Source organism: Coregonus lavaretus (genome assembly GCF_964263955.1).
Source record: "Coregonus lavaretus genome assembly, chromosome: 5".
Classification (NCBI taxonomy): Eukaryota; Metazoa; Chordata; class Actinopteri; order Salmoniformes; family Salmonidae; genus Coregonus; species Coregonus lavaretus.
This window is the reverse complement of record NC_139992.1, coordinates 51,235,203-51,262,129: the sequence shown is the minus strand read 5'-3', so window position 1 is coordinate 51,262,129 and position 26,927 is coordinate 51,235,203. Positions and strand designations below refer to the sequence as shown.

The window sequence follows — 26,927 nt, the reverse complement described above, 5'->3', positions numbered from 1 at the left end:
CAGCAGCAACCGTTCAGATAGGTTACAGATTATTTAGCCACAGACCCCTAGATACTGTATAGCAAGAACATACATAATCATTGGCTGGCTAAGTGGTTCACAACACACCTTGGCTCTGGTCCGCCGGCTGTCCCTGATCAGGTGGTCGTAGGCGAACTTCAGAGCGGAGGGAGTCCAGGTGCCCCCGGCTATCCACTGGAGGTTCTTCACAGCCACCTGCAAGGCAGAGATGGAGACTGTTAGCCTGCTGAGCTAAAGGCATTAGCTTGCGGAGTAGTGCCAGTCACTGAACCAGCTACATGTACCTTGAAGGCAGCGATGGAGTCTATGTTGGAGTCGTTGAGTCGGATGGCCTCGAAGGTCCCGTTGTGACTGTACTGCACAACGCCAACCCTGGTTCCTGAGGAGAGAAGAAGGGATCTATGACAATGTCTGTACCTGTGAACCAGAAGTGGTTTGGTGAACCATGCTGATGTGATGAGTCATCATCCATGAGACTTGCTTTATTGCCTGGGCTTTAGCTCAGCAGACTAACAGGAGACCCATGTCACACAGGTAGTCAGAAATTGCTGTATCTGAAGAGGTCATATTTTACCCGTCTCTGAATGTGGGTGTGTTGCCATGGAGCCCAGCCTGTTGATGGTGTTGATGACAAAGTTCTTCTCCAGGGTGAAGTTGGTCAGACCCACTGACTCTGAGCTGTCAATCACAAACACGATGTCCAGCGCCCCACACCGCTTCTCACAGTCTGCAGGGGCAACACAGAAACAGGAACAACATTGGAAACAGTTTTGGAGCTTTAAATCTTTATGCATTTCATATCCACCAAAATGCCTGTCAATCCAATACAATGTCGTTGTCCCTCGAGGGGAAATTTCATTTGGCATATCAAATCAAATCAAATTGTATTTGCCACATGCGCCGAATACAACAGCTGTAGACTTTACCGTGAAATGCTTAATTACAGCCCTTAACCAACAATGCATTTATTTTTAATAAAAAAGTAAAATAAAACAACAACAACAAAAAAGTGTTGAGAAAAAAAGAGCAGAAGTAAAATAAAGTGACAGTAGGGAGGCTATATATACAGGGGGGTACCGGTGCAGAGTCAATGTGCGGGGGCACCGGCTAGTCGAGGTAGTTGAGGTAATATGTACATGTGGGTAGAGTTAAAGTGACTATGCATAAATAATTAACAGAGTAGCAGCAGCGTAAAAAGATGGGGTGGGGGGGGGGGCAGTGCAAATAGTCCGGGTAGCCATGATTAGCTGTTCAGGAGTCTTATGGCTTGGGGGTAGAAGCTGTTGAGAAGCCTTTTGGACCTAGACTTGGCGCTCCGGTACCGCTTGCCGTGCGGTAGCAGAGAGAACAGTCTATGACTAGGGTGGCTGGAGTCTTTGACAATTTTGAGGGCCTTCCTCTGGGGGCCTTCCTCTGGGGGCCTTCCTCTGAGGGCCTTCCCCTGAGGGCCTTCCTCTGAGGGCCTTCCTCTGAGGGCCTTCCTCTGGGGGCCTTCCCCTGAGGGCCTTCCTCTGAGGGCCTTCCTCTGAGGGCCTTCCTCTGAGAGCCTTCCTCTGAGGGCCTTCCTCTGAGGGCCTTCCTCTGAGGGCCTTCCTCTGGGGGCCTTCCTCTGAGGGCCTTCCTCTGAGGGCCTTCCCCTGAGGGCCTTCCTCTGGGGGCCTTCCCCTGAGGGCCTTCCCCTGAGGGCCTTCCTCTGAGGGCCTTCCTCTGAGGGCCTTCCTCTGAGGGCCTTCACATAGAAGACAACATACCCGGATATCATCATCATCACTTACCACAACAACCACATGTCTCTCTGATGTAGCTCATGACATCACAGTCCTAAAATCAAAACCAGGAACAGATCAGTATTATAATCTAATACAATCAGACTCTACAGGATCAGATCAGTAGTATTTTTAATCAGATATGACACTACAAAAACAGGTTGAATGTCTTCATATTAGGATGTTTTAATATAAAGTTTACACAGTTGACTTACAGAAAGGCCAGGGTCTCCCTCTGGTCCAGGATCACCCTGTAAGAAAAAAGTGTACCGATGGGTAAACAGACATTGAGGGGAGCTTGAACAGTAAGCATAATGTTCTTCTACAGTTGTAATGTCTGATCAGAGTCTGAGTAACGCAGCCAGCCGCTGATGACTGTCTTACAGGAGCCCCAGGTCCTCCTCTGGCTCCTCTCCTCCCATCCACTCCCTGTTGACCTGGATGCCCCTGGACAACAACAACACAAAGACAGGTTCTTCAGTGACTTCAGTGAGCCCAAACACGTTACTCAGCTCACCACTTCTCAAGAATAGAACACAAACGTGTTCTTTAGAGCACTGACTCCTCCCTTCCAGAATGCTCTAAGGTTAGCAACTACCAGGGTAACCCTGAACTTCACCACTTAAAGATGCACTCTGGGATCTTAAGCACAACATTCCTAACATATTGCACAAATTGGATGACGTCGTACACAACTGGATGACGTAGTACACAACTGGATGACGTAGTACACAACTGGATGACGTAGTACACAACTGGATGACGTAGTACACAACTGGATGACGTAGTACACAACTGATGGATAATGGATATAAACTAATCCTAGGCTAACTATCCACATTAATGGATATAAACTAATCCTAGGCTAACCATCCACATTAATGGATATAAACTAATCCTAGGCTAACTATCCACATTAATGGATATAAACTAATCCTAGGCTAACCATCCACATTAATGGATATAACATCTTCCAAGTGTATATTCAGCTGTTCACGACAGCAGCTGGAGCTTACCGGTTCACCATTTGGTCCTTTCTTCCCAGCTTCTCCTTTGCTGCCACAGTTCCCTCTGCTTCCCAAAGGGCCTGGATGTCCTTTATCCCCTCTGACTCCCTGACATACATACAGACAGACAGACAGACAGACAGACAGACAGACAGACAGACAGCATCACAATACAACAGTATTTTGAACTCTTGAGCTGACCACATTCATCTTGTCAAATGTCAAACTGTACCGTTTCTCCTCTTTGTCCAGGATAGTTGAACCCATCTCTTCCTTTGTCACCCTAAAACACAGAAGATGATGAACTACATTACACTGTGGGAAGTGTCCACTAACTACATTACACTGTGGGAAGTGTCCACTAACTATATTACACTGTGGGAAGTGTCCACTAAGGAAAGGGCCTTCCCCAAACTGTTGCCACAAAGTTGGAAGCACAGAATCATCTAGAATGTCATTGTATGTTGTAGCGTTAAGATTTCCCTTCACTGGAACTAAGGGGCCTAGCCCGAACCGTGAAAAACAGCCCCAGACCATTATTCATCTTCCACCAAACTTTAGAGTTGGCACTATGCATTGGGGCAAGTAGAGTTCTCCTGGCATCCGCCAAACCCAGATTCGTCTGTCGGACTGCCAGATGGTGAAGCGTGATTCATCACTCCAGAGAACGCGTTTCCACTGCTCCAGAGTCCAATGGCGGCGAGCTTTACACCACTCCAGCCGACGCTTGGCATTGCGCATGGCGATCTTAGGCTTGTGTGCGGCTGCTCGGCCATGGAAACCCATTTCATGAAGCTCCCGACGAACAGTTCTTGTGCTGACATTGCTTCCAGAGGCAGTTTGGAACTCGGTAGTGAGTGTTGCAACCAAGAACAGCGCTACGCAACCAGGACAGGCGATTTTTATGCGCTACGTGCTTCAGCGGTCCTGTTCTGTGAGCTTGTGTGGCTGAGCTGTTCTGTGAACACTTCGCGGCTGAGCCGTTGTTGCTCCTAGACGTTTCCACTTCACAATAACAGCACTTACAGTTGACTGGGGCAGATCTAGCAGGGCAGACATTTGACGAACTGACTTCTTGGAAAGGTGGCATCCTATGATGGTGCCACGTTGAAAGTCACTGAGCTCTTCAGTAAGGCGATTCTACTGCCAATACTTTTGCACATATAGTGTATATTATAATTCAACACTACCTTAGGGTTGGATTATATAGATCCTGGACCAATCTTTGGGTCAGGATCTACACTACCAGTCCAAAGTTTGGACACACCTACTCATTCAAGAGTTTTTCTTTATTTTGACTATTTTCTACATTGTAGAATAATAGTGAAGACATCAAAACTATGAAATAACACATGGAATCATGTAGTAACCAAAAAAGTGTTAAACAAATCAAAATATATTTGAGATTCTTCAAATAGCCACCCTTTGCCTTGATGACAGCTTTGCACACTCTTGGCATTCTCTCAACCAGCTTCACCTGGAATGCTTTTCCAACAGTCTTGAAGGAGTTCCCACATATGCTGAGCACTTGTTGGCTGCTTTTCCTTCACTCTGCGGTCCGACACCGCGTGGCTGCTGCCTCTCCAACCTGGTGGTCCCTGCACGCACCACCCACGTGGAGTTCCAGGTCGCAGGCAGCCTCTGGAACTGCCGTTCTGCTGCCAACAAAGCTGACTTCATCCCAGCCTATGCCAACCTCCAGTCCCTCGACTTCCTGGCGCTGACGGAAACATGGATCACCACTGAAAACACCGCTACTCCTACTGCTCTCTCCTCGTCTGACCATGTGTTCTCGCATACCCCGAGAGCATCTGGTCAGAGGGGTGGTGGTACAGGAATCCTCATCTCTCCCAAGTGGACATTCTCAATTTTTCCCCTAACCCATCTGTCTATCTCCTCATTTGAATTCCATGCTGTCACAGTCACTAGCCCATTTAAGCTTAATATCCTTGTCATCTATCGCCCTCCAGGTTCCCTTGGAGAGTTCATCAATGAGCTTGACGCCTTGATAAGTTCCTTCCCTGAGGATGGCTCACCCCTCACAGTTTTGGGGGATTTCAACCTCCCTATGTCCACATTTGACTCATTTCTCTCTGCCTCCTTCTTTCCACTCCTCTCCTCTTTTGACCTCACCCTCTCACCGTCCCCCCCTACTCACAAGGCAGGCAATACGCTTGACCTCATCTTCACTAGATGCTGCTCCTCTACTAATCTCACTGCAACTCCCCTCCATGTCTCCGACCACTACTTTGTTTCCTTTTCTCTCTCACTCTCCTCCCACACTACTCACTCTGCCCCTACACAGATGGTAATGCGCCGCCGCAACCTTCGCTCTCTCTCTCCCACTACTCTCTCCTCTTCCATCCTATCATCTCTTCCCTCTGCTCAATCCTTCTCCCTCCAATCTCCTGATTCTGCCTCCTCAACCCTCCTCTCCTCCCTTTCTGCATCCTTTGACTCTCTGTGTCCCCTATCCTCCCGGCCGGCTCGGTCCTCCCCTCCAGCTCTGTGGCTTGATGACTCATTGCGAGCTCACAGAACAGAGCTCCGGGCAGCGGAGCGGAAATGGAAGAAAACTAAACTCCCTGCCGACCTGGCATCTTTTCACTCCCTCCTCTCTACATTTTCTTCATCTGTTTCTGCTGCTAAGGCCACCTTCTACCACTCTAAATTCCAAGCATCTGCCTCTAACCCTAGGAAGCTCTTTGCCACATTTTCCTCCCTCCTGAATCCTCCCCCCCCCCCCCCCCCTCCTCTCTCTCTGTGGATGACTTCGTCAACCACTTTGAAAAGAAGGTTGACGACATCCGATCCTCGTTTGTTAAGTCTAATGACACTGCTGGTCCTGCTCACACTGCCCTACCCTATGCTTTGACTTCTTTCTCCCCTCTCTCTCCAGATAAATCCTGCGACTTGTGACTGCAGGCCGCCCAACAACCTGCCCGCTTGACCCCATCCCCTCCTCCCTTCTCCAGACCATCTCCGGTGACCTTCTCCCCTACCTCACCTCGCTGATCAACTCATCCTTGACCGCTGGCCATGTCCCTTCCGTCTTCAAGAGAGCGAGAGTTACTCCCCTTCTCAAAAAACCAACACTCGACCCCACTGATGTCAACAACTACAGACCAGTATCCCTTCTTTCTTTTCTTTCCAAAACTATTGAGCGTGCCGTCTTTAGCCAACTCTCTTGCTATCTCTCTCAGAATGACCTTCTTGATCCAAACCAATCAGGTTTCAGGACTGGTCATTCAACTGAGACTGCTCTTCTCTGTGTCACGGAGACTCTCCGCACTGCTAAAGCTAACTCTCTCTCCTCTGCTCTTGTCCTTCTAGACCTGTCTGCTGCCTTTGATACTGTGAACCATCAGATCCTCCTCTCCACCCTCTCCGAGATGGGCATCTCCGGCGCGGCTCACTCCTGGATTGCGTCCTACCTGACCGGTCGCTCCTACCAAGTGGCGTGGCGGGAAGCTGTCTCCGCACCACGTGCTCTCACCACTGGTGTCCCCCAGGGATCGGTTCTGGGCCCTCTCCTTTTCTCCCTATACACCAAGTCACTTGGCTCTGTCATATCCTCACATGGCCTTTCCTATCATTGCTACGCTGACGATACACAACTAATCTTCTCCTTTCCCCCTTCTGATAACCAGGTGGCGAATCGCATCTCTGCATGTCTGGCAGACATATCAGTATGGATGACGGATCACCACCTCAAGCTGAACCCTGGCAAGACGGAGCTGCTCTTCCTCCCGGGGAAGGACTGCCCGTTCCATGATCTCGCCATCACGGTTGACAACTCCGCTGTGTCCTCCTCCCAGAGTGCGAAGAGCCTAGGCGTGACCCTGGACAACACCCTGTCGTTCTCCGCCAACATCAAGGCGGTGACCCGCTCCTGCAGGTTCATGCTCTACAACATTCGGAGAGTGCGACCCTGCCTTACACAGGAAGCGGCGCAGGTCCTGGTCCAGGCACTTGTCATCTCCCGTCTGGACTACTGCAACTCGCTGTTGGCTGGGCTCCCTGCCTGTGCCATTAAACCCCTACAACTCATCCAGAATGCCGCAGCCCGTCTGGTGTTCAACCTTCCCAAGTTCTCTCACGTCACCCCCCTCCTCCGCACACTCCACTGGCTTCCAGTTGAAGCTCGCATCCGCTACAAGACCATGGTGCTTGCCTATGGAGCAGTGAGGGGAACGGCACCTCTGTACCTTCAGGCTCTGATCAGTCCCTACACCCAAACAAGGACATTGCGTTCATCCACCTCTGGCCTGCTGGCTCCCCTTCCTCTGCGGAAGCATAGCTCCCGCTCAGCCCAGTCAAAACTGTTCGCTGCTCTGGCACCCCAATGGTGGAACAAGCTCCCTCACAACGCCAGGACAGCGGAGTCACTCACCACCTTCCGGAGACATTTGAAACCCCACCTCTTTAAGGAATACCTGGGATAGGATAAAGTATTCCTTCTAACCCCCCCCAAATTGTAAAGTGGTTATCCCACTGGCTATAGGGTGAACGCACCAATTTGTGAGTCGCTCTGGCTAAGAGCGTCTGCTAAATGACGTTAATGTGCCCTTGAGCAAGGCACTTAACCCTAATTGCTCCTGTAAGTCGCTCTGGTTAAGAGCGTCTGCTAAATGACTAAAATGTAAATGTAAATGACTCATCCCAAACCATCTCAATTGGGTTGAGGTCAGGGGATTGTAGAGGCCAGGTCATCTGATGCAGCACTCCATCACTCTCCTTCTTGGTAAAATAGCCCTTACACAGCCTGGAGGTGTGTTGGGTCATTGTCCTGTTGAAAAACAAATGACATTCCCACTAAGCCCAAACCAGATGGGATGGCGTATCGCTGCAGAATGCTGTGGTAGCCATGCTGGTTAAGTGTGCCTTGAATTCTAAATCAATCACAGACAGTTTCACCAGCATAGCACCCCCACACCATAACACCTCCTCCTCCATGCTTTACGGTGGGAGCTACACATGCAGAGATCATCCGTTCACCCACACCGCGTCTCACAAAGACACGGCGGTTTGAACCAAAAATCTCAAATTTGGAGTCCAGACCAAAGGACAGATTTCCACCGGTCTAATGTCCATTGCTCGTGTTTCTTGGCCCAAGCAAGTCTCTTCTTCTTATTGGTGTCCTTTAGTAAGTGGTTTCTTTGCAGCAATTCGACATTGAAGGCCTGATTCACACAGTCTCCTCTGAACAGTTGATGTTGAGATGTGTCTGTTACTTGAACTCTGTGAAGCATTTATTTGGGCTGCAATTTCTGAGGCTGGTAACTCTAATGAGCTTGACCTCTGCAGCAGAGGTAACTCTGGGTCTTCCATTCCTGTGGCAGTCCTCATGAGAGCCAGTTGTATCATACCTCTTGATGGTTTTTGCAACTGCACTTGAAGAAACTTTAAAAGTTCTTGAAATGTTCAGTATTGACTGACCTTCATGTCTTAAAGTAATGATGGACTGTCATTTCTCTTTGCTTATTTGAGCTTTTCTTGCCATAATATGGACTTGGTCTTTTACCAAATATGGCTATCTTCTGTATACCCCACTAGCTTGTCACAACACAACTGATTGGCTCACATGTAGTATATTAACATTATGACTATTCTAGAGGAACAAAGAGGGGATGTTTATCTTAGTGCAAAAGTAGTCATTTGTAGAGTGACGCCCCAGGGGAGACAGGTGATTGGACAGCAGAGGGAGCAACCCATATTTTTGCATTGTTTATAAGAATATGCTGGAGGGAGAGGGGGTCAGAAACAGACAGATTATTTTGGGACGCTGTTTCTCCAGACACTGCGGGTCTGTAAACTTATGCTGACATCTTGTGATATGAATAAAACTTCTAATCAAAGTGCAGCCTAAGCGGACTCTTTGTTTGACAGCAATGAGCACCAGCAGCGACAAGATACACTACACGCATTAAGAAGGAAATAAATTCCACAAATTAACTTTAAGAAGGTAAACCTGCTAATTGAAATGCATTCCAGGTGACTACCTCATGAAGCTGGTTGAGAGAATGCCAAGAGTGTGCAAAGCTGTCATCAAGGCAAAGAATCTCAAAAATAAAATATATTTTGATTTGTTTAACACTTTTTTGGTTACTACATGATTCCATATGTGTTATTTCATAGTTTTGAAGTCTTCACTATTATTCTACAATGTATAAAATAGTTGAATTAGTAGGTGTGTCCAAACTTTTGACTGGTACTGTATATAACCCAAACCAACCTTTGGTCCAGGATCTATATTGTAACCCAACCCCACTTTTAGTCAAGGATCTACATGACTCAATCCCACCTTTGGTCCAGAATGTATATTATAACTCAATCCCACCTTTGATCCAGGATCTACAGTATATAACCCAACCCTACCTTTGGTCCAGGATCTATATAACCCAACCCTAGGTCCAGGATCTATATAACCCAACACTAGGTCCAGGATGTATATAACCCAACCCTACCTTTGGTCCAGGATCTATATAACCCAACCCTAGGTCCAGGATCTATATAACCCAACACTAGGTCCAGGATCTATATAACCCAACCCTAGGTCCAGGATCTATATAACCCAACACTAGGTCCAGGATCTATATAACCCAACACTAGGTCCAGGATCTATATAACCCAACCCTAGGTCCAGGATCTATATAACCCAACCCTAGGTCCAGGATCTATATAACCCAACCCTACCTTTGGTCCAGGATCTATATAACCCAACCCTAGGTCCAGGATCTATATAACCCAACACTAGGTCCAGGATCTATATAACCCAACCCTACCTTTGGTCCAGGATCTATATAACCCAACCCTAGGTCCAGGATCTATATAACCCAACACTAGGTCCAGGATCTATATAACCCAACCCTACCTTTGGTCCAGGATCTATATAACCCAACACTAGGTCCAGGATCTATATAACCCAACACTAGGTCCAGGATCTATATAACCCAACCCTACCGTTGGTCCAGGATCTATATAACCCAACCCTAGGTCCAGGATCTATATAACCCAACACTAGGTCCAGGATCTATATAACCCAACCCTAGGTCCAGGATCTATATAACCCAACCCTAGGTCCAGGATCTATATAACCCAACCCTACCTTTGGTCCAGGATCTATATAACCCAACCCTAGGTCCAGGATCTATATAACCCAACCCTAGGTCCAGGATCTATATAACCCAACCCTAGGTCCAGGATCTATATAACCCAACACTAGGTCCAGGATCTATATAACCCAACCCTACCTTTGGTCCAGGATCTATATAACCCAACCCTAGGTCCAGGATCTATATAACCCAACACTAGGTGCAGGATCTATATAACCCAACCCTACCTTTGGTCCAGGATCTATATAACCCAACACTAGGTCCAGGATCTATATAACCCAACACTAGGTCCAGGATCTATATAACCCAACCCTACCGTTGGTCCAGGATCTATATAACCCAACCCTAGGTCCAGGATCTATATAACCCAACACTAGGTCCAGGATCTATATAACCCAACCCTAGGTCCAGGATCTATATAACCCAACCCTAGGTCCAGGATCTATATAACCCAACCCTAGGTCCAGGATCTATATAACCCAACACTAGGTCCAGGATCTATATAACCCAACCCTAGGTCCAGGATCTATATAACCCAACCCTAGTTCCAGGATCAATATAACCCAACCCTAGGTCCAGGATCTATATAACCCAACCCTACCTTTGGTCCAGGATCTATATAACCCAACCCTAGGTCCAGGATCTATATAAACCAACCCTAGGTCCAGGATCTATATAACCCAGCCCTACCTTTGGTCCAGGATCTATATAACCCAACCCTACCTTTGGTCCAGGATCTATATATCCCAACCCTAGGTCCAGGATCTATATAACCCAACCCTAGGTCCAGGATCTATATAACCCAACCCTACCTTTGGTCCAGGATCTATATAACCCAACCCTAGGTCCAGGATCTATATAACCCAACACTAGGTCCAGGATCTATATAACCCAACCCTAGGTCCAGGATCTATATAACCCAACCCTAGGTCCAGGATCTATATAACCCAACACTAGGTCCAGGATCTATATAACCCAACCCTACCTTTGGTCCAGGATCTATATAACCCAACCCTAGGTCCAGGATCTATATAACCCAACACTAGGTCCAGGATCTATATAACCCAACCCTAGGTCCAGGATCTATATAACCCAACCCTAGGTCCAGGATCTATATAACCCAACCCTAGGTCCAGGATCTATATAACCCAACCCTAGGTCCAGGATCTATATAACCCAACCCTAGGTCCAGGATCTATATAACCCAACCCTAGGTCCAGGATCTATATAACCCAACACTAGGTCCAGGATCTATATAACTCAACACTAGGTCCAGGATCTATATAACCCAACCCTAGGTCCAGGATCTATATAACCCAACCCTAGGTCCAGGATCTATATAACCCAACCCTAGGTCCAGGATCTATATAACCCAACCCTAGGTCCAGGATCTATATAACCCAACCCTAGGTCCAGGATCTATATAACCCAACACTAGGTCCAGGATATATATAACCCAACCCTAGGTCCAGGATCTATATAACCCAACCCTAGGTCCAGGATCTATATAACCCAACCCTAGGTCCAGGATCTATATAACCCAACACTAGGTCCAGGATCTATATAACCCAACCCTAGGTCCAGGATCTATATAACCCAACCCTAGGTCCAGGATCTATATAACCCAACCTTTGGTCCAGGATCTATATAACCCAACCTTTGGTCCAGGATCTCCATGAGGTCCAGTCTGTCCAGGATCGCCAGTCTCTCCAGCAGCACCCTGTAACACAGAGATGCCATACTGAGTACTATCTGCATAAAGTATTCAAGTTCCTTTTTTTAATTTATTTTTTAATTTACCCACATGGCAGTCATAGTCACTGAAATACATATGTATAGACTACCATCAATAAATAAACAATTTCCAAAATGTAGATGTATTTATTTAACCTTTATTTAGATGAGAAGACTGTCGCAGTATGCTCAAAATGTAGACATGGCAACAGCCAAACAATAAGATCAGAACAGGAGGATATCTTAGAATAGAGTAGAGTAGAGTAGTAGTAGTAGTGGTGGTAGTAGTAGTAGTAGTAGTAGTAGTAGTAGCAGTAGTAGTAGTAGTAGTAGCAGTAGTAGTAGTAGTAGTAGTAGCAGTAGTAGCGTAGTAGTAGCAGTAGCAATATTAGTAGCAGTAGAGTAGTATAAGCAGTATCATACCAGTAGTAACGATAGTAGAGTAGTGGTCGTAGAGTAGCATTAGTCATAGTAGCAACATACCATCGGTCCATCTGGTCCATTATCTCCATGATGTCCTCTTGGACCTGGCAGCCCTGGACCTCCCTAAACAAACAGAGGGAGGGGACACGCACACGCACACGCACACGCACACGCACACGCACACGCACACACACACACACACACAGAGAGAGAAGAGGCCAGGAAAAGGGCAACCAGTGAAGATCAAACACCATTGTAAATTCAACCCATATGTTATGATGTCTTTTCATGGTGTTGTGGGAACAATTATCCAGGCTCTGTCGTAGCCGGCCGCGACCGGGAGACCCATGGGGCGGCGCACAATTGGCCCAGCGTCGTCCAGGGGAGGGGAGGGAATGGCCGGCAGGGATGTAGCTCAGTTGGTAGAGCATGGCGTTTGCAACGCCAGCGTTGTGGGTTCGATTCCCACGGGGGGTATAAAAGATAATGTATGCACTCACTAACTGTAAGTCGCTCTGGATAAGAGCGTCTGCTAAATGATTAAAATGTAAATGTAAACAAGGTTACATTTACTAGATAAGTGACTCTTGGTGCCTCAGAGTCTGAATAACAAGGATTCCAGTATATCGAGGGAGATTACTGGGGTTTATCTTAGAATGATTGATAGATAGAATATACTGACTTGGGGTACAAGATAATACCATCAAAGGAGGGAGTGCCCACTGATGGTTAACAGATGTTGTTGAAGAAACGTGTAACATGAAGTATATAAACTGAGAGGTTTTCTTTGTCTAGGAGTTCGGATGACAAGAGGCAAAGCATGTGCCATTTGTTAGACGAACCCGGTACTGTATCTATTAAATATTATGTATTAACTCCCCTTGTAATTGTTTAAGTATATTCTTGCATCCTGAATTACTTGACACCAGAGAAACTCATCATAACACCATATTTATGTTTATTTATTTTCCCTTTCGTATCTTAACTATTTGCACAGCGTTACAACACTGTATATAGACATAATATGACATTTGAAATGTCTTTATTATTTTGGAACTTCTGAGTAGAGACAGAGAGAGAGACAGAGACAGAGACAGAGAGACAGAGACAGAGACAGAGAGAGAGAGAGAGAGAGAGAGAGAGAGAGAGAGAGAGAGAGAGAGAGAGAGAGAGAGAGAGAGAGAGAGAGAGAGAGAGAGAGAGAGAGAGAGAGAGAGAGAGAGAGAGAGAGAGAGAGAGAGAGAGAGAGAGAGAGAGATGTACCCAAACTTGCTTCAGCCCAGTTTAAACAAAAAAGGGGAATCAGGTGCTGAGGTCTTGAAAATCCCTAAAACAGCTTCTCATTAGCTCTGGAATGGCTTCATCTCAAAACTCATCATTACTCATTTTGACATGCATTTGGAATCACTGACTACAGTACAAATATGAACAATTTAGAATAATTAATAACATCCTTAAAATATCAATATTGTGTAATATGTGTGGGTTGAAAGATATTGGTATTTCAGCCCGAATGATTTGTCAGTGCACCAAGAATTCCAATGTTCTATGAAAGAAGGAGTGTACTGTATCTTAGTGAGAAACCCCCTGTGTTGTCTGTCTATGTTTCCATGGGAGTTACTGCTGAATCATGTACCCAGAATGCAAAATTCTCTTCTCCGTTTCTCTGACCTTAGATCCTTTGAGGCCGATATCCCCATGAGGACCTGGCTTCCCTTGTAGACCAGGTTCACCCTGGGAATGACAGAATACATTAGGCTTAGTTTGAACTCAATATTCATGGACAAATATTTACACAAACAGACATCATATTTTCAGTCAGCCATTGTTTTTGTTATGGGCAGTTTGCCTGGAATCTGTCTGAATGCAGCAGGAACTGAAACAGACTTCAACTGTATTGTATCTATTGGTATTACAGAATGTACACGCTTAGAAATTAAGGTTCCAAAAAGGTTCTTCGACTGTTCCCGTCGGAGAACCCTTTTAAGAACCCTTTTGGGTTCCATGTACAACATTTAGAAACCTCTGCGGAAAGGGTTCTACATTTTCAATGGTTCTCCCACTGGGATCTAGGTGGGAAAATACATTTCTAAGAGTGTAGCATAACATTTCCTATATAGTATGTCCTGTATCACACAACCACCCTGTGAACGGTGACAGACCTCGCCTCCTTTAGGTCCAGCTCGTCCATGAAGTCCCTTAGGTCCAGGGTCTCCTGGTCGCCCCTAACGACAGACATGTAGACAATATTTATTGTTTAACAAAAGCCATCCCTTTGCATTTAATATTTAACTTATCATTTCAGAATGTATCACTTAGCCAAGTCAGCGTACAGGTTGGCCTTTTGGTCCCGGTCCACCGTTGAGTCCCTGAAAGAATCAGGAATTAGGAATCAGTTAGTTTAGATTGAAGAACTACTGCACTACTGAACTACTGAACTACTGAACTACTGCACTACTGAACTACTGAACTAAAGCACTACTGAACTACTGAACTACTGTACTACAGCACTACTGAACTACTGAACTACTGAACTACTGAACTACTGCACTACTGAACTACTGAACTAAAGCACTACTGAACTACTGAACTACTGTACTACAGCACTACTGAACTACTGAACTACTGCACTACTGAACTACTGAACTAAAGCACTACTGAACTACTGAACTACTGTACTACAGCACTACTGAACTACTGAACTACTGCACTACTGAACTACTGAACTAAAGCACTACTGAACTACTGAACTACTGTACTACAGCACTACTGAACTACTGAACTACTGAACTACTGCACTACTGAACTACTGAACTAAAGCACTACTGAACTACTGAACTACTGCACTACTGAACTACAGCACTACTGAACTACTGAACTACTGAACTACAGCACTACTGAACTACTGAACTACTGAACTACTGAACTACTGAACTACTGAACTACAACACTACTGAACTACAGCACTACTGAACTACTGAACTACTGCACTACTGAACTACAGCACTACTGAACTACTGAACTACTGAACTACTGAACTACAACACTACTGAACTACAGCACTACTGAACTACTGAACTACTGCACTACTGAACTACTGAACTAAAGCACTACTGCACTACAGCACTACTGAACTACTGAACTACTGCACTACTGAACTACAGCACTACTGAACTACTGAACTACTGCACTACTGAACTACTGCACTACTGAACTACTGAACTACTGCACTACTGAACTACTGCACTACTGAACTACTGAACTACAGCACTACTGAACTACAGCACTACTGAACTACTGCACTACTGAACTACAGCACTACTGAACTACTGAACTACTGAACTACTGCACTACTGAACTACAGAACTACTGAACTACAGCACTACTGAACTACTGAACTACTGAACTACTGAACTACTGAACTACAGCACTACTGAACTACTGCACTACTGAACTACTGAACTACTGATCCAATGAACTACAGCACTACCGTACTAATGATAAGGATAGCCAGGTCTATGTAAGTCACTTCTAATGATAAGGATAGCCAGGTCTATGTAAGTCACTCACTGGTTTTCCTTTTATTCCCGGTGAGCCTGGAATTCCAGGGCTTCCTGGATAACTCTGCAAGGAAGAAGAACGATTAGAGGATGTGTCAATGTGATAACAACTGACTCTTCATGTCATCTTCAGAGAGAGAATCCTCCTTGAGTTGTGATGTCGTTAGCTAGCGTACCTTACATCTGCATGTATTGTATTGTTGTTACTGTTAGGTCCAGGTGAGAGTGTATTATGATGCCATTACTGTACCGGTAGTCCAGCTTCTCCAGGAGGTCCAGCGGGACCTGGTTTGCCATTATGACCAGGGTCTCCCTAGAATCATCAACATTCACACATTAAACACAGTGGTCTATAAAAAACTGTACATAAACTAAGTTTAGTAAACGCAGTTGTCTTTAAAACACTACATAAACTAAGTCTGGAGTTTCTGTGGTACAGGAGGTATTGTAGTAGCCTTGACGGACTGAGGGTTCTCTCAGGTACCTTCTCTCCGTGGTCACCGGGCGGTCCTATATCACCAGCACTTCCCGGATGACCATCTGGGCCCTTTCAAAAACATCAGTAGTAAGAGGCCATTCCTTGTTATCACATCAACATTTTACTGCATTCATTATTGTGTGTGTGTGTGTGTGTGTGTACTGTATACGTAACGTACTGTAGGATAACGTTTTACTTACCCTTTCACCCGGATCTCCTTTACAACCATAAGTTCCGATCCGACCAATTTTACCCTGAGAATGACCACAGAAAAGATTCCTATTAGTATCAAATTAAATTAAAACAAATCAAATCCATTTTTTTTTTAGCAGATGTTATTGCGGGTGTAGCGAATTGCTTGTATCCACATTAATCAACCCTCCCGTATAGACCCAATGGGCCTGGACCCGAGTGACAGGTTGGTGGTCATCTTCTCAGGGTTCCCCTTGGCTCCTGTTACAGTTCAAGGGGAAGTGTGGCAGCACCTCGTACCTTCTGCCCATCTGTCCCATCCCTGCCGTGTTCTCCTGACACTCCCTGGTGATTGAGACGTCATTCAGAGTGTTAAAATAGGAAAGTATAGCATATCCGGTAAGAAATAGAAGTGAAGGCGTACACACTCAGAACGTTTATGTCAGAATCAATAGTGTAGTTTACCTTGGTTCCACCTGATCCAAATTCACCCTGGGGAAAGATCAAATCCGTGTCTCGTTTAAAAATGTTGATTAAAAAAATGATAAGATTTACACATGATAATTACTAGAATAATGTTGAGTTATTCTTACCTTTTCACCTTTCAGACCAATCGCACCCTAAACAGAAGCAAACAAAGACAGGTTGAAAAAAATAGTCCGGATCCACTATAAGGTGAATATCTGTATTGGTTAGGGAGGAAAGCCAGACACACACCAACCTTGTGACCTGCGGGACCAATCGGACCTTCAATACCAGAGTCCCCCTGAACACAAATAATAAAAACATTATCATCTACATTCTTTGGAAGAAAATATATATATATTTTTTTATATGGAAATATATATAAATGTCTAGGTTCCCTTGTCAGTGTTTCTGTAGTCAGAACACCTACCTGTTTTCCTTTGGTTCCTTTAGCGCCTGAAAGCCCAACTCCTCCTTTCACTCCCTAAAATAAACAGATGCATTAAAATAAACATAAACAAACTCTTCATAAAACAAACATGAATAAACACATTTCATTCTTGCAAAAATCTCAGATGTTTTACTTAATTAAGGAAGCTCACCTTTGGTCCTGGGTTTCCCTTCGGACCTGGGGGACCTGGAAGCTCCAGACACTGGAGTTTGGAACACTGGAGAATTCATGGAGAAAAACATTGTGAAGTAAACAGCGTTACATACAAGGAAAATGAAGATATATCCGTTGGATAGAAATGTTCAGAAGCATCAGGTTACAGACTCTTAGTTACCTGCAGATAGGCTTGATATTTCTGTAGAGAAGTGGAAACAAAAAGACTTGAAGATGTTTGTTTTGGAAAAACTGGTATCAAAAATAGAATACTAAATGAAATATCTAGGGCTGTCAGCGTTATTCAGTTAACTCTAGTTCACTTTTTGTAATTTTAGTGCACATTTTTAATTGCACATTTTTAAATAAAGTGTGATTTCTCAATTTTCCTACTTTAGACAAAATCAAGATGTCAATATTTTTGTAATGTTTTTTTGTATGAAAAATCTTAAAATACAGCACACTTTGACCAAAATTCGGAATTTGCGATTAATAGCAAATCGTTTGACAGCCCTAGATATATGATCATAGAAAATGTTTCAGACATGAATATTCAAAGCTGGATAAAACACTACATATAATCACCATAGCTTTGATAATGTTGTTGATGGATGATGTGACTATTTTCCCAGTGGAGGAGTCACATGGTGGACTGTGACAGGCTTTAAGGTCTGGGTTGAGCAGGCACAGTGAAACAGAGGCAGACAACAAAAGGACAGTTTTCAACATTACATTTTTTAAGGCATGTTTTCCATTATTTAGTTCCAAACACATTCCAGTCCCCATTTTCGTTCAATTGCTTTGCTTCTATAAATATAATTTATCTTACTTTTGAACTGTAACTACTATGCTAGTTTAAATCAGACAAACAAACAAACCAAGAAAATAAAAAGGGATACAGGAAGTGATGCAGCCCAGGAGGCAGGCGTCCATTTTCTCAAAATCTCCATAGCTCAAACAACTCCATTATCCACGTGATCTCAACAAACAAAGCAGTCACATCCTAAAAACCCTGGGATCCAGCATGCCTCTAGACTGCATTCACTTCCTGTGGGCAGCTGTCCACAACCCAAAAAAAAAAAAAAACTGGGGGGTTTAAATACACAGAGTTAGGATGACATGATCTGTCAATTAACCAATTAAATGACGTGTTAGGTTAAACATGCAAATGAGTCCCACCTGTGACATTGACAGCCATGTAGTCGGAGCGGTAGACCCCTGCAGGAGAGCTAGCGATCAGCCCCATCCCTGCTTCCTCCACCACCTTGGAAGCAGCTACTGAGAACAAGCTGATGCGCTGTGATTGGTCAAATCAAATCAACTATTTCAAGAGCATTTCCAATCAATACATTTACAGTAAAACAACAAGCGAAAATAATAAAATGGATTAATAAAGTAATATAAAACAAGATGAATAAACAGTAACATCACTGACCTGTACAGCAACATCACTGACCTGTACAGCAACATCACTGACCTGTACAGCAACATCACTGACCTGTACAGCAACATCACTGACCTGTACAGCAACATCACTGACCTGTACAGCAACATCACTGACCTATACAGTAACATCACTGATTAAAGGCTAAAAATATGGATTTGCAAACTTGATTTAAAGACCTGTACTGCGTCTGCCCCTCGATTTAAAGACCTGTACTGCGTCTGCCCCTCGATTTAAAGACCTGCATTGCGTCTGCCCCTCGATTTAAAGACCTGTACTGCGTCTGCCCCTCGATTTAAAGACCTGCATTGCGTCTGCCCTTCGATTTAAAGACCTGTACTGCGTCTGCCCCTCGATTTAAAGACCTGCATTGCGTCTGCCCCTCGATTTAAAGACCTGTACTGCGTCTGCCCCTCGATTTAAAGACCTGTACTGCGTCTGCCCCTCGATTTAAAGACCTGTACTGTGTCTGCCCCTCGATTTAAAGACCTGTACTGTGTCTGCCCCTCGATTTAAAGACCTGTACTGTGTCTGCCCCTCGATTTAAAGACCTGTACTGTGTATGCCCCTCGTACCTGGTCTCTAGCCCGTTCTGCAGACACCTTGACCCCCCCACAGGGGGCACCAGTCACATGGCCGTCAGTGACCACCACAGCGAAGCGGACAGAGTTGTGTCCCCGGAGATCGTGGCGCTGCATCTCCTCGGTCATCTTGTCCAGGGCACAGTCAGTGTAGGTACCTGAAATCAAATCAATGTTCATTTGTCATATGCACAGGATACACACTACTGTACAGAACATTGACATGCTGACTGGAAGGTTCTCAACACACTACTGTACAGAACATTGACATGCTGACTGGAAGGTTCTCAACACACTACTGTTCAGAACATTGACATGCTGACTGGAAGGTTCTCAACACACTACTGTTCAGAACATTGACATGCTGACTGGAAGGTTCTCAACACACTACTGTTCAGAACATTGACGTGCTGACTGGAAGGTTCTCAACACACTACTGTTCAGAACGTTGACATGCTGACTGGAAGGTTCTCAACACACTACTGTTCAGAACATTGACATGCTGACTGGAAGTATGCTAGATCCATAAAGAAGAAGTATGCTAATGTGGGTTGGCGGTCTTACCTTTGCCCAGGTAAGACTTTAACCAGTCGATAGCATCCATATTCTTGACAAATTTATCTCTGCTGGTGATCTCACTGAAGAGCTCCTGTGTCTGGGAGAAGTGGAGTCCCCCCATAAACCAGCTGATCTTCACCTGTCTGTTGTACACCTCCTCCCGGAGCCTCAGGGCAAACTCCCTGGTCCACTCTGCCACCCTCTTCACCAGGCTTCCTGGAGGGGGCTGCTGCAGGGCGATGCTCTCAGAGGAGTCCATCACGAAGTATAGGTCAATGGGACACTCAATCACTTCTACAGGAAGATAGAGGACATCATATTATCTGTGTCCCAAATGGCACCCTATTCCCTACATAGTGCACTGCTTTTGAAGCACAGGTCAATGGGACACTCAATCACTTCTACAGGAAGACAGAGGACATCTACTTTCTGTATATAGCCATGTTATTACCTGATCCACCCAAATCATTTTCACAGTATTATAAGGCTGCGTTGAGACAATGACTTATCAATGACCCAAGCCCAGCTCATTTAATCCCTACCACTGTGACGCTGAGTTGGCATAATGCTTCAGCAAATGTACATGATCCCAGGGGCGTGTATATAAATAACCTAATTTATGTCCCTCTTACTGCCTTGAATGTCTCTGCTGATCCTACAGCTATTGCATGCAGTAATCATATGCCTATGAACCAGAGTAATACTGTTATCACTGAGGTGGTGTGCCCTAGTTGGAAGTCCACTGTGTGCAGCTCACCCTGCACTAATAAAAAATAATCAAGTGTCACGAATTCAGCCGAGGCTGCCCCTCCTCCTTGCTCGGGCAGGCTTCGGCGTTCGTCGTCACCGGAGTACTAGCTGCCACCGATCCATGTGTCTATGTTCTACTTGTTTTGTCTGTTTTGGTCTCACCTGTTTCCCATCATGTAGTTATGTCTTCCCTATTTAACCCGCTGGCTCACACTGTGTGTTGTGCGTGTTTGTCCGTGTTTTGGTTGTCGTATGTGAGCGGGTGTTTTCCTCCCTGCGTGGAGGTATGCTCATTAAGATACCTACGAGTAAAGTACGTTTTTCGATTAGCTCTGTGTCCTGCGCCTGATTTTGTCCTACCGCATTACACTGATGCCTTGACACTCTGCTAAGCTTCCCAGTGTAGCAAGAAAAATAATCAAGCATCCCAGAATAGTGTTAAAAATAGCCCACGTTAACATATGTAGTTTAAGAAACAAGGTTCATGAAATCAATAATTTGCTTGTAACAGATGACATTCATATTCTGACGATCTCTGAAACTCACTTAGATAATACCTTTGATGATACAGTGGTAGCAATACAAGGTTATAAGATCTACAGAAAATACAGAAATGCCAACAGTGGAGGTGTTGCTGTTTATAATCAGAACTACATTCCTGTGAAGCTTAGAGAGGATCTCATGTTAAATACTGTTGAAGTAATATGGCTACAGGTTCACCTGCCTCACCTAAAGCCCATTCTGGTGGGAAGCTGCTATAGACCACCAAGTGCTAACAGTCAGTATCTGGATAACAGTTGTGAAATACTTGATAATGTATTTGATATCAATTGAGAGGTATACTTTCTGGGTGATTTAAATATTGACTGGCTTCATCAGGCTGCCCACTCAAGAGAAAGCTTCAAACTGTAACCAGTGCCTGCAACCTGGTTCAGGTTATCAGTCAACCTACCAGGGTAGTTACAAACAGTACAGGAATTAAATCATCAATAATAATAATATGCCGTTTAGCAGACGCTTTTATCCAAAGCGACTTACAGTCATGCGTGCATACATTTTTTTTGTGTATGGGTGGTCCTGGGGATCGAACCCACTACCCTGGTGTTACAAGCGCCATGCTCTACCAGCTGAGCTACAGAGGACCACAATGTATTGATCATATCTCTACTAATGCTGCAGAGATTTGTTGGAAAGCAGTATCCAAATCCATCGGATGTAGTGATCCCAATATAGTAGCCATATCTAGGAAAACCAAAGTTCCAAAGGCTGGGCCTAATATAGTGTATAAGAGGTCATACAATAAGTTTTGTAGTGATTCATATGTTGCTGATGTAAAGAATATTTGTTGGTCTGTGGTGTGTAATGAGGAGCAACCAGATGCTGCACTGGACACATTTATGAAATTGCTTATCCCAGTTACTAATAAGCATGTAACCATTAAGAAAATGACTGTAAAAACTGTTAAATCCTCATGGATTGATGAGGAATTGAAAATTGTATGGCTAAGAGGGATGAGGCAAAAGAGATGGCAAATAGGTCTGGCTGCACAACCGATTGGCAAACATACTGCAAATCAGGGTAGCTGTTTAGGCCCCTTACTTTTTTCAATCTTTACTAACGACATGCCACTGGCTTTGAGTAAAGCCAGTGTGTCTATGTATGCGGATGACTCAACACTATACACGTCAGCTACTACAGCGACTGAAATGACTGCAACACTAAACAAAGAGTTGCAGTTAGTTTCAGAATGGGTGGCAAGGAATAAGTTAGTCCTAAATATTTCCAAAACTAAAGTATTGTATTTGGGACAAATCATTCACTAAACCCTAAACCTCAACTAAATATTGTAATGAATAATGTGGAAATTGAGCAAGTTCAGGAGATTAAACTGCTTGGAGTAACCCTGGATTGTAAACTGTCATGGTCAAAACATATTGATACAACAGTAGCTAAGATGGGGAGAAGTCTGTCCATAATAAAGCGCTGCGCTACCTTCTTAACAGCACTATCAACAAGGCAGATCCTACAGGCCCTAGTTTTGTCGCACCTGGACTACTGTTCAGTCGTGTGGTCAGGTGCCACAAAGAGGGACCTCTGAAAATTACAATTGGCTCAGAACAGGGCAGCACGGCTGGCCCTTGGATGTACACAGAGAGCTAAAATTAATACTATGCATATCAAACTCTCCTGGCTCAAAGTGGAGGAGAGATTGACTTCATCATTACTTGTTTTTGTGAGACATGTTGAATGTACCGAGCTGTCTGTTTGAACTACTGGCACACAGCTCGGACACCCATGCATACCCCACAAGACATGCCACCAGATGTCTCTTCACAGTCCCCAAGTCAAGAACAGACTATGGGAGGCGCACAGAACTACACTGCTCAAAAAAATAAAGGGAACACTTAAACAACACAATGTAACTCCAAGTCAATCACACTTCTGTGAAATCAAACTGTCCACTTAGGAAGCAACAATGATTGACAATAAATGTCACATGCTGTTGTGCAAATGGAATATACAACAGGTGGAAATTATAGGCAATTAGCAAGACACCCCCAATAAAGGACTGGTTTTGCAGGTGGTGACCACAGACCACTTCTCAGTTCCTATGCTTCCTGGCTGATGTTTTGGTCACTTTTGAATGCTGGCGGTGCTTTCACTCTAGTGGTAGCATGAGACGGAGTCTACAACCCACACAAGTGGCTCAGGTAGTGCAGCTCATCCAGGATGGCACATCAATGCGAGCTGTGGCAAGAAGGTTTTCTGTGTCTGTCAGCGTAGTGTCCAGAGCATGGAGGCGCTGCCAGGAGACAGGCCAGTACATCAGGAGACGTAGAGGAGGCCGTAGGAGGGCAACAACCCAGCAGCAGGACTGCTACCTCCGCCTTTGTGCAAGGAGGAGCAGGAGGAGCACTGCCAGAGCCCTGCAAAATGACCTCCAGCAGGCCACAATTGTGCATGTGTCTGCTCAAACGGTCAGAAACAGACTCCATGAGGTGGTATGAGGGCCCGACGTCCACAGGTGGGGGTTGTGCTTACAGCCCAACACCGTGCAGGACGTTTGGCATTTGCCAGAGAACACCAAGATTGGCAAATTCGCCACTGGCGCCCTGTGCTCTTCACAGATGAAAGCAGGTTCACACTGAGCACATGTGACAGACGTGACAGAGTCTGGAGAAGCTGTGGAGAACGTTCTGCTGCCTGCAACATCTTCCAGCATGACCGGTTTGGCGGTGGATCAGTCATGGTGTGGGGTGGCATTTCTTTGGGGGGCCGCACAGCCCTCCATGTGCTCGCCAGAGGTAGCCTGACTGCCATTAGGTACCGAGCTGAGATCCTCAGACCCCTTGTGAGACCATATGCTGGTGCGGTTGGCCCTGGGTTCCTCCTAATGCAAGACAATGCTAGACCTCATGTGGCTGGAGTGTGTCAGCAGTTCCTGCAAGAGGAAGGCATTGATGCTATGGACTGGCCCGCCCGTTCCCCAGACCTGAATCCAATTGAGCACATCTGGGACATCATGTCTCGTTCCATCCACCAACGCCACGTTGCACCACAGACTGTCCAGGAGTTGGCGGATGCTTTAGTCCAGGTCTGGGAGGAGATCCTTCAGGAGACCATCTGCCACCACATCAGGGGCATGCTCAGGCGTTGTAGGGAGGTCATACAGGCACGTGGAGGCCACACACACTACTGAGCCTCATTTTGACTTGTTTTAAGGACATTACATCAAAGTGGGATCAGCCTGTAGTGTGGTTTTCCACTTTAATTTTGAGGGTGACTCCAAATCCAGACGTCCATGGGTTGATACATTTGATCTCCATTGATAATTTTTGTGTGATTTTGTTGTCAGCACATTCAACTATGTAAAGAAACAAGTATTTAATAAGATTATTTCATTCATTCAGATCTAGGATGTGTTATTTTAGTGTTCCCTTTATTTTTTTGAGCAGTGTACATAGAGCCATGACAACATGGAACTCTATTCCACATCAAGTAACTGATGCAAGCAGTAGAATCAGATTTAAAAAACAGATACAAATACGCCTTATGTAACAGCGGGGACTTGAAGCAACAAAAACATAGACACGCATACAAACACACTATAACATATTTTGTGTTATAGATATGTGGTAGTGGAGTAGAGGCCTGAGGGCACACACTTAATTTGTTGTGAAATCTGTTATGAATGTAATGTAATGTTGGCAGCAGCTAATGGGGATACTTCCTGTATATAGCCACGTTATTACCTGGTACTTCCTGTATATAGCCATGTTATTACCTGGTACTCCCTGTATATAGCCACATTATTACCTGGTACTTCCTTTATAAAGCCATGTTATTACCTGGTACTTCCTGTATATAGCGACATTATTACCTGGTACTTCCTTTATAAAGCCATGTTATTACCTGGTACTCCCTGTATATAGCCACATTATTACCTGGTACTTCCTTTATAAAGCCATGTTATTACCTGGTACTTCCTGTATATAGCGACAATATTACCTGGTACTTCCTTTATAAAGCCATGTTATTACCTGGTACTCCCTGTATATAGCCATTATTACCTGGTACTTCCTTTATAAAGCCATGTTATTACCTGGTACTTCCTGTATATAGCGACATTATTACCTGGTACTTCCTGTATATAGCCATGTTATTACCTGGTACTTCCTGTATATAGCGACGTTATTACCTGGTACTTCCTGTATATAGCCATGTTATTACCTGGTACTTCCTGTATATAGCCATGTTATTACCTGGTACCACTGCACATCGACTCAGTGCTGGTACTTCCTGTATATAAAGACGTTATTACCTGGTACTTCCTGTATAAAAAGACGTTATTACCTGGTACTTCCTTTATAAAGCCATGTTATTACCTGGTACTCCCTGTATATAGCCACATTATTACCTGGTACTTCCTTTATAAAGCCATGTTATTACCTGGTACTTCCTGTATATAGCAACGTTATTACCTGGTACTTCCTGTATATAAAGACGTTATTACCTGGTACTTCCTGTATAAAGCCATGTTATTACCTGGTACTTCCTGTATATAAAGACGTTATTACCTGGTACTTCCTGTATATAAAGACGTTATTACCTGGTACTTCCTTTATAAAGCCATGTTATTACCTGGTACTCCCTGTATATAGCCACATTATTACCTGGTACTTCCTTTATAAAGCCATGTTATTACCTGGTACTTCCTGTATATAGCAACGTTATTACCTGGTACTTCCTGTATATAGCAACGTTATTACCTGGTACTTCCTGTATATAAAGACGTTATTACCTGGTACTTCCTGTATAAAGCCATGTTATTACCTGGTACTTCCTGTATATAGCAACATTATTACCTGGTACTTCCTGTATATAGCCATGTTATTACCTGATGCTTCCAGTATATAGCCATGTTATTACCTGGTACTTCCTGTATATAGCCACAATATTACCTGGTACTTCCTTTATAAAGCCATGTTATTACCTGGTACTTCCTGTATATAGCCACGTTATTACCTGGTACTTCCTGTATATAGCCATGTTACTACCTGGTACTTCCTATATATAGCCATGTTATTACCTGGTACTCCCTGTATATAGCCAAGTTATTTCCTGGTACTTTCTGTATATAGCCACGGTATTACCTGGTACTTCCTTTATAAAGCCATGTTATTACCTCGTACTCCCTGTATATAGCCATGTTATTACCTGGTACTTCCTGTATATGGCCATGTTATTACCTGGTACTTCCTGTATATAGCCACGTTATTACCTGGTACTTCCTGTATATAGCCATGTTACTACCTGGTACTTCCTATATATAGCCATGTTATTACCTGGTACTCCCTGTATATAGCCATGTTATTACCTGGTACTTCCTGTATATAGCCATGTTATTACCTGGTACTCCCTGTATATAGCCACGTTATTACCTGTTACTTCCTGTATATAGCCACGTTATTACCTGGTACTTCCTGTATATAGCAAAGTTATTACCTGGTGCTTCCTGTATATAGCCATGTTATTACCTGGTGCTTCCAGTATATAGCCATGTTATTACCTGGTACTTCCTTTATAAAGCCATGTTATTACCTGGTACTTCCTGTATATAGCGACATTATTACCTGGTACTTCCTTTATAAAGCCATGTTATTACCTGGTACTCCCTGTATATAGCCACATTATTACCTGGTACTTCCTTTATAAAGCCATGTTATTA

The 26,927-nt window shown here is 44.5% G+C and overlaps 2 protein-coding genes across 4 annotated transcripts in view; both read right to left on the bottom strand.

Moving 5' to 3' along the window:
• The window catches only part of LOC311129748 (neuron navigator 3-like), a 753,845-nt gene that overhangs the window by 379,241 nt on the left and 347,677 nt on the right, over positions 1–26,927 (bottom strand). The gene's annotated exons all lie outside the window — the stretch shown is intronic.
• Positions 1–26,927, bottom strand: part of LOC311129429 (collagen alpha-2(VI) chain-like) — a 43,739-nt gene that overhangs the window by 6,013 nt on the left and 10,799 nt on the right. Inside the window, exons 3-30 of the mRNA XM_084161712.1 lie at positions 19,955–20,242; positions 19,385–19,548; positions 18,545–18,662; positions 17,951–18,036; positions 17,547–17,567; positions 17,364–17,429; positions 17,192–17,245; positions 17,018–17,062; positions 16,890–16,916; positions 16,762–16,788; positions 16,597–16,641; positions 16,305–16,358; positions 16,111–16,173; positions 15,877–15,939; positions 15,637–15,690; positions 14,400–14,435; positions 14,229–14,291; positions 13,738–13,800; positions 12,127–12,189; positions 11,567–11,629; positions 3,027–3,077; positions 2,804–2,902; positions 2,172–2,234; positions 2,003–2,038; positions 1,797–1,842; positions 596–748; positions 306–400; positions 109–216 (exon numbers count right to left, since the gene is read on the bottom strand). Coding sequence (XP_084017838.1) covers positions 109–216; positions 306–400; positions 596–748; positions 1,797–1,842; positions 2,003–2,038; positions 2,172–2,234; positions 2,804–2,902; positions 3,027–3,077; positions 11,567–11,629; positions 12,127–12,189; positions 13,738–13,800; positions 14,229–14,291; positions 14,400–14,435; positions 15,637–15,690; positions 15,877–15,939; positions 16,111–16,173; positions 16,305–16,358; positions 16,597–16,641; positions 16,762–16,788; positions 16,890–16,916; positions 17,018–17,062; positions 17,192–17,245; positions 17,364–17,429; positions 17,547–17,567; positions 17,951–18,036; positions 18,545–18,662; positions 19,385–19,548; positions 19,955–20,242 — 2,114 coding nt within the window. The remainder of the gene's footprint in view (positions 1–108; positions 217–305; positions 401–595; positions 749–1,796; positions 1,843–2,002; positions 2,039–2,171; positions 2,235–2,803; positions 2,903–3,026; positions 3,078–11,566; positions 11,630–12,126; positions 12,190–13,737; positions 13,801–14,228; positions 14,292–14,399; positions 14,436–15,636; positions 15,691–15,876; positions 15,940–16,110; positions 16,174–16,304; positions 16,359–16,596; positions 16,642–16,761; positions 16,789–16,889; positions 16,917–17,017; positions 17,063–17,191; positions 17,246–17,363; positions 17,430–17,546; positions 17,568–17,950; positions 18,037–18,544; positions 18,663–19,384; positions 19,549–19,954; positions 20,243–26,927) is intronic.